This window comes from Ctenopharyngodon idella, chromosome 15 (genome assembly GCF_019924925.1).
Source record: "Ctenopharyngodon idella isolate HZGC_01 chromosome 15, HZGC01, whole genome shotgun sequence".
Taxonomy (NCBI): domain Eukaryota; kingdom Metazoa; phylum Chordata; class Actinopteri; order Cypriniformes; family Xenocyprididae; genus Ctenopharyngodon; species Ctenopharyngodon idella.
In genome coordinates, this window is record NC_067234.1 from 5,893,285 (window position 1) to 5,906,263 (window position 12,979).

The 12,979-nt window shown below is 34.2% G+C and overlaps 1 protein-coding gene across 16 annotated transcripts in view; it reads right to left on the bottom strand.

Annotated features, from left to right (window-relative positions):
* Positions 1–12,979, bottom strand: part of LOC127496079 (protein NLRC5-like) — an 87,177-nt gene that overhangs the window by 19,847 nt on the left and 54,351 nt on the right. For 4 of the 16 annotated variants that reach the window (XM_051863685.1, XM_051863684.1, XM_051863683.1 and 1 more), the window contains exons 21-23: positions 11,988–12,428; positions 3,391–3,846; positions 1,963–2,406 (exon numbers count right to left, since the gene is read on the bottom strand). The exons of 4 other annotated variants lie outside the window; for them this stretch is intronic. In XM_051863685.1, the coding sequence (XP_051719645.1) occupies positions 1,963–2,406; positions 3,391–3,846; positions 11,988–12,428 (1,341 nt within the window). Of the gene's footprint in view, positions 1–1,962; positions 2,407–3,390; positions 3,847–4,881; positions 5,339–7,144; positions 7,590–11,987; positions 12,429–12,979 lie in introns of those variants that run through there. 8 more of the 16 variants (XR_007925235.1, XR_007925236.1, XR_007925238.1 and 5 more) reach the window with 6 other exon arrangements.

The window sequence follows — 12,979 nt, forward strand, 5'->3', positions numbered from 1 at the left end:
ACACTTTACAATACGGGTGCACTAATATGCATTAATTCATGCTTAACTAATGCACAGATAATCATGTTTTAATGTATGACTCATGAAGAACTAAACCATTAATAAATTATTACTGCATCAGCAACTAATAAAGATTCTATATGATAAATTAAGTAATATATGAATTGTTATTAATTAAATGTGTCATAATGTATTAATTCCTTAATAACATATTTTATTAACTGAAAGTGTAAAACAACCACCCTAATAATGCAGGTGGTAAAAGAGAAAGCTAGGGATGCACTGATACCATTTTTTAAGGACCAAGTACGAGTACCGTTACTTTTTTTTCTAGTACTCGCCGATACCGATACCGACGCGACACCTATACATTTGTTAATTTCTCTCTCTCTCTTTTTTTTTTTTTTTTGATGTTGCAGTTTTCCAAGCACAACACAGTGAGACTAATGAATGTAGGACAGCTTCTTTATTATTACTCTAATGAAAAAAGTAATAATTTTTATGTGCTTGTCACAAACTTAAAGAACAAAAATTTCACAGTGTCCAATAACCTTCAAAGGGCATAATTACCAATATATATAATTGTTGTTATAAAAAGAAATTTACAAACAAATTACAAATACAACAAATACTATAGAGATACAAATTAAATAAACTTGTTTTTCAGATACAGTAGGTTTATTTACCATGTATACATTTATTTAACATCTTTTGTTGTTTTCTTAACATTAAAGAGAGGAAATGTCATTGCTGGCTATGGAGGCCTCACTAAGCCATCGGATTTCAACAAAAATATCTTAATTTGTGTTCCGAAGATTAACGAAGGTCTTACGGGTGTGGAACGGCATGAGGGTGAGTAATAAATGACATTATTTTCATTTTTGGGTGAACTAACCCTTTAATGACAAATATAGGCTACGGTCCCTTTAAGACCGAATCCATGGATACTGACACATATCCTGTTTTCACCCAAATTTTACGTCCACTTAAGCCATAACCGACTGTATTTACGTGAGATACTCCACACGATGGACATTTTGACAACTATGTGTGCATTTGACCATTCAGGCGCGAGGAGAACTGATCGCGCGCTGTCTGAAAGAACTAAGAACACGCGCAAGAAAGAGAGAGAGAGAGCGCGCGCGAGAGAGCACTTTTGGTCTGTGTCATTCAGCGCGATTCGCGATTCTATCCCGCCTTCACTAATCGATAACGAATTGTGATTGAAAGCATGCAGTTTGCAATGTGCGGGTTGTCATCATCAATTTTGAAGTATTTCCACACCTCTGAGGCTGACATTGTTTCTGCTGCTGCCGTCGGTGTCTGTGCACGGAAAATTCTGTCAGTTACGTCACGCGAGGTATCGGTCTTTGGTATCGGGGGTATTTTTACGAGTACGAGTACAAGTACATGAGCTTGGTATCGGTATTGGTGCATCCCTAGAAAGCCACATGAAGAATCAGAGTTCATCACAAGTAGCTTTATCACGAGCTGAAGTATATAGCCTACTAATATAAAGAAGGTGCACAGAGTCATTCACGCAAACACAAAACACCATCATGGTAACCCACAACACGTCTTACATAATGCAATAAACATTCATTAAACAACAGAAGATGTAACATAAAACCCTAATGTACATAACTGATAAGAAAAACTATTAAGAAACATGATTATTTAAGCAAAATACTTTCAAATGTGGAGTGTCAAACAGGGAATTGTGGGAATATCAGTTTACAGTTTTTGACTGTAAATTATACATTGATTTGTTCTTTTTTACTTATAAAAATTGTAAAATTTACAGCATTTTACTGTGAAAATTACATAAAATATCTGGTTAGAGCTTTTACAGTTTTTCCCTGTATATAGCGTTTTTACAATATTTTACCATTAAAATCACATTCATTTTTTACAATCTACAATAAACAAGCATGGCTGGTCTATTCTCCATAGAACTCTCACCTGAGCTGTGAGATGTAGGGCAGACACTGGAGGAATCCCCTCACTTCACTCTCCTCATCTGTCCAGTCTATCAGCTCTAATGGTTTCTTCTCTGTTTGGAGTTTCAGCACTTCTAGGAGGATGGAGCTCTTTCTCTCTGAGATCTTTATTCTCCAGACTGCAGGAGCTGACTGATAAATTGGCTGTAATGCTGGAAGGACACTCCTGCCTGTTTGAGTCTCACAGTCCTTCACATGAGAACACAGATCCAGCAGGAAATCACATTGATCAGTCTGATTCTCAGTACCATAATAATCACAGGGGAAAGATGTGTAGCTGCACACAGATGTTAATAGTTCAGTGTAATTTTCTTCTGTATTTTCATCAAACTCTGATGCTGAAACAAACAGATTCAGCAGAAACTTTACAGCAGCTTCTCTCTTCATGTTGTTAATGTAAAAAAATCTGTGGAGATAAACACATAATTATCACTTTATTGCCCAGTATAGGAGAATATAAAATACTGAAGAAAGTGACTCAATTTTTTTTTTTTCACAATTCAGTTTTAACTTCATTCAGTATATTTCAGTTGTAGTGTCTGGTTGTGTATAGAGTGGTCTGTTATAAATATAATCCTAAATTGAATATTTAGTAAAATAATTATTTTTGTATAGCTTCTATCTTTTGAAATCTAAACAAAATTAAAAAACAAAGTTTGAGTAATTTAATTTCCATAAAAAAATCATTTCAAATACATGTAATTAGCACATATTCGGTTGATATGAAGGTACTACCTCAGACTACAATTGGTCTCATCATTGCGCACTAACTTTGAAAGTCAAGGGTAATGTGTGATATTTTGTAATCCTGCAAATATTTGATTATGTATTGTGTGATGTATATTTGGACAGAGAGATGAAGATTGTAGCTCGACTATGCTAAAACCCACTGTAGCTCGATTATAATCGCATATATAAACACTGTGTGCTGCATGAAGCTGCTATAATAGAAATACATGAACAAAAGTGAAAGAAGGATTTGAACATCAGATCTATTTACAACATGACTGTCAGCGGTCAGCTGTATAAACACAGCCAATAAATTAAGACATAAGAACTAGTCTGACCAACTAGCAATTAGTTAGGGCTAATCAGTCTTACTTTACAGATTCAAATGACACCAATCTACCTTTTTATGTAACTGGTTTAAAACAGTTATAATCAGTCTTGAAGAAAAAACAATGAAATGACTAACTTGTAAGACTAGTCTGAGAAGAAGTTTATGCTACAGCCGCTGTGGCGTTGACAAAACCACACTTCAATTGAGTGTTTTCAGTTTTGGTTCAGATTCACATGTCTACCCAACATACACATTAATTTAATTAATTTTATTGTGAGCACTGAATACAATAAAGAAGCATGTGTGGTCTGTTCCCCATAAAACTCTCACCTGAGCTGTGAGATGTAGGGCAGACACTGGAGGAATCCCCTCATTTCACTCTCTTCATCTGTCCAGTCTATCAGATCTACTGGTTTCTTCTCTGTTTGGAGTTTCAGCACTTCTAGGAGGATGGAGCTCTTTCTCTCTGAGAGGTTTATGATCCAGACTGCAGGAGATGACTGATAAATTGTCTGTAATGCTGGAAGGACACTCCTGCCTGTTTGAGTCTCATAGTCCTTCATATGTGAGTACAGATCCAACAGAAAATCACACTGATCAATCTGATACTCATCAGGATCATCATAATAATTCTCATCATAGGGGAAAGATGTGTAGCTGCACACAGATGTTAATAGTTCAGTGTAGATTACTTCTGTATTTGCATCAAACTCTGATGCTGAAACAAACAGATTCAGCAGAAACTTTACAGCAGTTTCTCTCTTCATGTAGATAATGTCGCAAAATCTGTGGAGATAAACACATAATTATCACTTTATTGTACAGTGTATAGGAGAATATAAAATACTGAAAAAAGTGACTCATTGAATTATTAATTAATATAAAAACATGAACATAAGCTGGAATGATTTTTTTTTTTTTTTTTTTTTTCACAATTCAGTTTTAACTTCATTCAGTATATTTCAGTTGTAGTGTCTGGTTGTGTATAGAGTGGTCTGTTATAAATATAATCCTAAATTGAATATTTAGTGAAATGAATATTTTTGTATAGCTTCTATCTTTTGGAATCTAAACAAAATTAAAAAACAAAGTGTGAGTAATTTAATTTCCATAAAAAATCATTTCAAATACATGTAATTGGCAAATATTCAATTGATATGAAGGTACTACCTCAGACTACAATTGGCCTCATCATTGCGCACTAACTGTGAAAGTCAAGGGTAATGTGTGATATTTTGTAATCCTGCAAATATTTGATTATGTATTGTGTGATGTATTTGGACAGAGAGATGAAGATTGTAGCTCGACTATGCTAAAACCCACTGTAGCTCGATTATAATCGCATATATAAACACTGTGTGCTGCATGAAGCTGCTATAATAGAAATACATGAACAAAAGTGAAAGAAGGATTTGAACATCAGATCTATTTACAACATGACTATCAGCGGTCAGCTGTATAAACACAGCCATTAAATTAAGACATAAGAACTAGTCTGACCAACTAGCAATTAGTTAGGGCTAATCAGTCTCTTTACAGATTCAAATGACACCAATCTACCTTTTTATGTAACTGGTTTAAAACAGTTATAATCAGTCTTGAAGAAAAAACAATGAAATGACTAACTTGTAAGACTAGTCTGAGAAGAAGTTTATGCTACAGCCGCTGTGGCGTTGACAAAACCACACTTCAATTGAGTGTTTTCAGTTTTGGTTCAGATTCACATGTCTACCCAACATACACATTAATTTAATTAATTTTATTGTGAGCACTGAATACAATAAAGAAGCATGTGTGGTCTGTTCCCCATAAAACTCTCACCTGAGCTGTGAGATGTAGGGCAGACACTGGAGGAATCCCCTCATTTCACTCTCTTCATCTGTCCAGTCTATCAGATCTACTGGTTTCTTCTCTGTTTGGAGTTTCAGCACTTCTAGGAGGATGGAGCTCTTTCTCTCTGAGAGGCTTTATGATCCAGACTGCAGGAGCTGACTGATAAATTGGCTGTAATGCTGGAAGGACACTCCTGCCTGTTTGAGTCTCATAGTCCTTCATATGTGAGTACAGATCCAACAGAAAATCACACTGATCAATCTGATACTCATCAGGATCATTATAATAATTCTCATCATAGGGGAAAGATGTGTAGCTGCACACAGATGTTAATAGTTCAGTGTAGATTACTTCTGTATTTGCATCAAACTCTGATGCTGAAACAAACAGATTCAGCAGAAACCTTACAGCAGTTTCTCTCTTCATGTAGATAATGTTGCAAAATCTGTGGAGATAAACACATAATTATCACTTTATTGTACAGTGTATAGGAGAATATAAAATACTGAAAAAAGTGACTCATTGAATTATTAATAATATAAAACATGAACATAAGCTGGAATGAATTTTTTTTTTTTTTTTTTTTCACAATTCAGTTTTAACTTCATTCAGTATATTTCAGTTGTAGTGTCTAGGTTGTGTATAGAGTGGTCTGTTATAAATATAATCCTAAATTGAATATTTAGTGAAATGAATATTTTTGTATAGCTTCTATCTTTTGGAATCTAAACAAAATTAAAAAACAAAGTGTGAGTAATTTAATTTCCATAAAAAATCATTTCAAATACATGTAATTGGCAAATATTCAATTGATATGAAGGTACTACCTCAGACTACAATTGGTCTCATCATTGTGCACTAACTGTGAAAGTCAAGGGTAATGTGTGATATTTTTTAATCCTGCAAATATTTGATTATGTATTGTGTGATGTATTTGGACAGAGAGATGAAGATTGTAGTTCAACTATGCAAAAACCCACTGTAGCTCGATTATAATCGCATATATAAACACTGTGTGCTGCATGAAGCTGCTATAATAGAGATACATGAACAAAAGAGAAAGAAGGATTTGAACATCAGATCGAAAGGTATAGTTTTGTTGGTGCTGAGGCAGTTTTAGAGGAACTAGATCGACTCAGTGACTTGGACAGCGACGGGAGCTATGATTCAGTTTTTGAGACTGTGTTTGCGACTTGAATAATGCATGTCAAATTATATTTTTGTATTACTGTTTCCTTTATTACTGTAACTGGGTGCATGCATATGAAATGTATTTGTTTGTGCTTAAAATCCCGATGATTTGTTGCTTCTGAAGTTGTATTTGTGAATATTGTGCATTATAATCGTATTATTCTATTATAAATAAATAACTAAAAGATATATTTTCATGTTGCAGATCTTGTTTTTGTCTACCCCATTACATATTTATTGCATTTATTGTGTCTCTTTGAGGAAAAAGAACATGAAACATGTTTGGGAATACTTGTAAGTGCTTTTAGTAAATAGTAAAAGTGGGATTTTTGGTGTAAAATTCTTTATAATAGCTTGTTTTTGCAGCCAGGACTTTGGAGACTCCAAAAAGACACTAAAAATCCATTTTGCCTCCCTTTGGTTTCATAGCTATAACTTTTGAAAGCAAAATGTTAAACAAATAATTATTTTTTTTCAGTGTTTTCTGACATCTAGTGGAATCAAATGGAATTTACAATAGGTAGCTGTGTCACACAAGGCCAGAGTTATACACTTTCAAAGAGAGGATTCAAAGAAAAAAAAAAAAAACAAAACACAAAAGCGCCTATTTTTTTGTGTGCTTATTTTGATATTTTGAACACATATAATATTTTTTATTACATTTGACACTTTATTTTGTTTTTTTAAAGGGTTTCCTTTAAAATGACACCAATATTTTGCATTTACTTCACTGTATGTGGGTAGGGGGAGCCATCAGATTTGGGTATGTCCAATTTCAGGCGGAATTCCAAAATAACCCAAAGAGCTTAAGGGGTTTTAAAACAGTTATTATCGGTCTTGAAGAAAAAAACAATGAAATGACTAACTTGTAAGACTAGTCTGAGAGGTTTTATGCAACCGGTCATTGTGGTGTTGACAAAACCACACTTCAATTCAGTGTTTTCAATTTTGGTTCAGATTCACATGTCTACCTGACATACACATTAATTTTATTAATTTTATTGTGAGCACTGCATACAATAAACAAGCATGTGTGGTCTGTTCCCCATAAAACTCTCACCTGAGCTGTGAGATGTAGGGCAGACACTGGAGGAATCCCCTCACTTCACTCTCTTCATCTGTCCAGTCTATCAGATCTACTGGTTTCTTCTCTGTTTGGAGTTTCAGCACTTCTAGGAGGATGGAGCTCTTTCTCTCTGAGATCTTTATTCTCCAGACTGCAGGAGATGACTGATAAATTGGCTGTAATGCTGGAAGGACACTCCTGCCTGTTTGAGTCTCATAGTCCTTCACATGTGACCACAGATCCAGCAGAAAATCACATTGATCAGAGTTACTGTTAGCATAGTTTCCACTGAGGGGGAAAGATTTGTAGCTGCACACAGATGTTAATAGTTCAGTGTAATTTTCTTCTGTATTTTCTTCAAACTCTGATGCTGAAACAAACAGATTCAGCAGAAAGTTTACAGCAGCTTCTCTCTTCATTGTTGTTAATGTCACAAAATCTGTGGAGACACACACATAATCATCACTTTATTGTGCAGTGTAGGAGAATATAACATATTGAAAAAAGTGAATTTGAATTATTAATTAATATAAAAACATATATGAACAAAACATGGAGTGATTTTTTTTTTTTTTTTTTTTTACACAATTCAGTTTTAGCTTCATTCAGTTTATATTTCAGCTGTAGTGTCTGGTTGTGATAGAGTGTGTGTTATAAATATAATCCCAAATTGAATATTAAATTAGATATTTGTGTATAACTTCAATCTTTTGGAATCTAAGGAAAAAAAATAAAAAATAAATAATAAAAAAAGTTTGAGCAACTTAATTCATTTCCTTAAACAATTGATTTCAAGTACATGTAATTGGCACATATTCAGTTGATATGAAGGTAAACCTGTGTCAGACAGACAGTTTCTACACTGTGTTTGTTTTCTGATTGACAAGATTGATTAACAGGCAACAGATAATGTGATTGTATCTTGGCTTCATTCAGCATGTTTATCAGACTACAGTTGTCCTCGTCGTTCTGCACTAACTGTGAAAGTCAAGGGTAATGTGTGATGTTTTTTAATCCTGCAAATATTTGATTATGTATCGGGTAACACTTTACAATACGGGTGCACTAATATGCATTAATTCATGCTTAACTAATGCACAGATAATCATGTTTTAATGTATGACTCATGAAGAACTAAACCATTAATAAATTATTACTGCATCAGCAACTAATAAAGATTCTATATGATTAATTAAGTAATATATGAATTGTTATTAATTAAATGTGTCATAATGTATTAATTCCTTAATAACATATTTTATTAACTGAAAGTGTAAATTAATTACCACAATGGCTTGAAGTCATGTACTTCAACTTTCAGTTGTCTGCTTTAATTAATTATTACCTAATGATTTGAAAATGTATCATTATGTTATGACTACTTGTTGAGGCACATGACTATTAACTAATTGTTAAGTAATATGTAATTAATGGGTCTTGACAGTTGTGCATGCAGTGAGTGTAATGACAGATAATGTGTTTGAAGGATGGGTAAGTTGGGCTGCACACAAACATCAGCACAACAGAATCTGAACTACAGATTGATGTTGCACTGTGTTTAAACTGGATGCGACTATTATCGAGTCATGCAGCAACAGCTGTTTACACTGGACATGACAGACCATTGCAAGTCCATTTGTCTTTCATAACAGAAGTGACGTTTTGTTGTGTTGTGTTGTGTCATGCCGCACCCTGTGTAGTATCACTATCTCTGATTATAATGGGTTCTATTGTCTTTGTCCGGTCTTGACACAGTGTTATGAAATAGCAGTGCCCGCCCACATGTTCTCAGTGTTCCACCTTTGAATTCTAGACCTCAAGCTTAAGCTGACACATTCCTGTGCCATGAACAACAAGGTTCTGGATGCAGCAGTTCATCTGGTACAGTGGAATCATGGTTGTAGATAGTTGGAAATTGAAATCCATGGCTTAGTGTAGATGTCAAAACCATATTGACATATTACCTAACAATTAGTTAATAGTCATGTGCCTCAACAAGTAAAGTCATAACTTAATGATACATTTGCAAATCATTAGTTAATGACTAATTAAAGCAGACAACTGGAAGTACATGGCTTCAAACCATTGTGGTAATTAACACATTAACTGACACTATTAGTTAATAAAATATGTTATTAAGGAATTAATACATTATGACACATTTAATTAATAACAATTCATATATTACTTAATCTATTAATCATATAGAAACTTTATTAGTTGCTGATGCAGTAATCATTAATTAATGGTTTAGTTCTTCATGAGTCATACATTAAAACATGATTATCTGTGGTTAAGCATGAATTAATGCATATTAGTGCACCAGTATTGTAAAGTGTTACCATGTAATGTGTCATGTATATTTGGACAGAGAGATGAAGATTGTAACTCGACTATGCAAAAACCCACTGTAGCTCGATTATAACTGCATATATAAACGTACTGTGTGCTACATGAAGCTGCTATAATAGAAATACATGAACAGAATCAATCTCTACAGAGACTGACTGAACAAGATTTGATCAACAGATCTACTTACAACACGACTATCAGCGGTCAGCTACATAAACACAGCCGCTACATTAAGACATAAGAACTAGTCTGACCAACTAGCAGTTAGTTAGTGCTAATCAGTCTTACTTTACAGATTCAAATTACACCAATCTACCCTTTTATGTAACTGGATTAAGTTATGATCAGTCTTGAAGAAAAAAAAAAAAGATGACTAACTTGTAAGACTAGTCTGAGAAGTTTATGCAATCGGCCGCTGTGGTGTTGACAAAACCACACTTCAGTTCAGTGTTTTCAATTCTGTATCATGTCCACATATATATTGTCTACCCGACATACACATTAATTTCATTAATTCTATTGTGAACACTGAATACACTGTAAAAAAAAAAAAAAAAAAAAAAAGAAAATCCGTAGTTTTTACAAAATAATTTTGGCAGCTATGGTTGCACATTTACAGAACAAACTGTAAATTTTACAGTATAAAACTAATTTACAATCAAGAAAATTTGAATGTAAACCAGTAAATTCAACAATGCACACTAGTACTAAAATCTGTTTTGTACCTTTAACATATACTGACAACCACCCTAATAATGCAGGTGGTGAAAGAGAAAGCTAGGGATGCACGGATACCATTTTTTAAGGACCAAGTACGAGTACCGTTACTTTTTTTTCTAGTACTCGCTGATACCGATACCGACGCGACACCTATACATTTGTTAATTTCTCTCTCTCTCTCTCTCTCTTTTTTTTTTTTTTTTTTTTTTTGATGTTGCAGTTTTCCAAGCACAACACAGTGAGACTAATGAATGTAGGACAGCTTCTTTATTATTACTCTAATGAAAAAAGTAATAATTTTTATGTGCTTGTCACAAACTTAAAGAACAAAAATTTCACAGTGTCCAATAACCTTCAAAGGGCATAATTACCAATATATATAATTGTTGTTATAAAAAGAAATTTACAAACAAATTACAAATACAACAAATACTATAGAGATACAAATTAAATAAACTTGTTTTTTCAGATACAGTAGGTTTATTTACCATGTATACATTTATTTAACATCTTTTGTTGTTTTCTTAACATTAAAGAGAGGAAATGTCATTGCTGGCTATGGAGGCCTCACTGAGCCATCGGATTTCAACAAAAATATCTTAATTTGTGTTCCGAAGATTAACGAAGGTCTTACGGGTGTGGAACGGCATGAGGGTGAGTAATAAATGACATTATTTTCATTTTTGGGTGAACTAACCCTTTAATGACAAATATAGGCTACGGTCCCTTTAAGACCGAATCCATGGATACTGACACATATCCTGTTTTCACCCAAATTTTACGTCCACTTAAGCCATAACCGACTGTATTTACGTGAGATACTCCACACGATGGACATTTTGACAACTATGTGTGCATTTGACCATTCAGGCGCGAGGAGAACTGATCGCGCGCTGTCTGAAAGAACTAAGAACACGCGCAAGAAAGAGAGAGAGAGAGCGCGCGCGAGAGAGCACTTTTGGTCTGTGTCATTCAGCGCGATTCGCGATTCTATCCCGCCTTCACTAATCGATAACGAATTGTGATTGAAAGCATGCAGTTTGCAATGTGTGGGTTGTCATTATCAATTTTGAAGTATTTCCACACCTCTGAGGCTGACATTGTTTCTGCTGCTGCCGTCGGTGTCTGTGCACGGAAAATTCTGTCAGTTACGTCACGCGAGGTATCGGTCTTTGGTATCGGGGGTATTTTTACGAGTACGAGTACAAGTACATGAGCTTGGTATCGGTATTGGTGCATCCCTAGAAAGCCACATGAAGAATCAGAGTTCATCACAAGTAGCTTTATCACAAGCTGAAGTATATAGCCTACTAATATAAAGAAGGTGCACAGAGTCATTCACGCAAACACAAAACACCATCATGGTAACCCACAACACGTCTTACATAATGCAATAAACATTCATTAAACAACAGAAGATGTAACATAAAACCCTAATGTACATAACTGATAAGAAAAACTATTAAGAAACATGATTATTTAAGCAAAATACTTTCAAATGTGGAGTGTCAAACAGGGAATTGTGGGAATATCAGTTTACAGTTTTTGACTGTAAATTATACATTGATTTGTTCTTTTTTACTTATAAAAATTGTAAAAATTTACAGCATTTTACTGTGAAAATTACATAAAATATCTGGTTAGAGCTTTTACAGTTTTTCCCTGTATATAGCGTTTTTACAATATTTTACCGTTAAAATCACATTCATTTTTTACAATCTACAATAAACAAGCATGGCTGGTCTATTCTCCATAGAACTCTCACCTGAGCTGTGAGATGTAGGGCAGACACTGGAGGAATCCCCTCACTTCACTCTCTTCATCTGTCCAGTCTATCAGCTCTACTGGTTTCTTCTCTGTTTGGAGTTTCAGCACTTCTAGGAGGATGGAGCTCTTTCTCTCTGAGATCTTTATTCTCCAGACTGCAGGAGCTGACTGATAAATTGGCTGTAATGCTGGAAGGACACTCCTGCCTGTTTGAGTCTCACAGTCCTTCACATGAGAACACAGATCCAGCAGGAAATCACATTGATCAGTCGGATTCTCAGTACCATAATAATCACAGGGGAAAGATGTGTAGCTGCACACAGATGTTAATAGTTCAGTGTAATTTTCTTCTGTATTTTCATCAAACTCTGATGCTGAAACAAACAGACTCAGCAGAAACTTTACAGCAGCTTCTCTCTTCATGTTAATGTCAAAAAATCTGTGGAGATAAACACATAATTATCACTTTATTGTGCAGTGTAGGAGAATATAAAATACTGAAGAAAGTGACTCAATTTTTTTTTTTTTTTTCACAATTCAGTTTTAACTTTATTCAGTATATTTCAGTTGTAGTGTCTGGTTGTGTATAGAGTGGTCTGTTATAAATATAATACTAAATTGAATATTTAGTAAAATAATTATTTTTGTATAGCTTCTATCTTTTGAAATCTAAACAAAATTAAAAAACAAAGTTTGAGTAATTTAATTTCCATAAAAAAATCATTTCAAATACATGTAATTGGCACATATTCAGTTGATATGAAGGTACTACCTCAGACTACAATTGGCCTCATCATTGCGCACTAACTTTGAAAGTCAAGGGTAATGTGTGATATTTTGTAATCCTGCAAATATTTGATTATGTATTGTGTGATGTATATTTGGACAGAGAGATGAAGATTGTAGCTCGACTATGCTAAAACCCACTGTAGCTCGATTATAATCGCATATATAAACACTGTGTGCTGCATGAAGCTGCTATAATAGAAA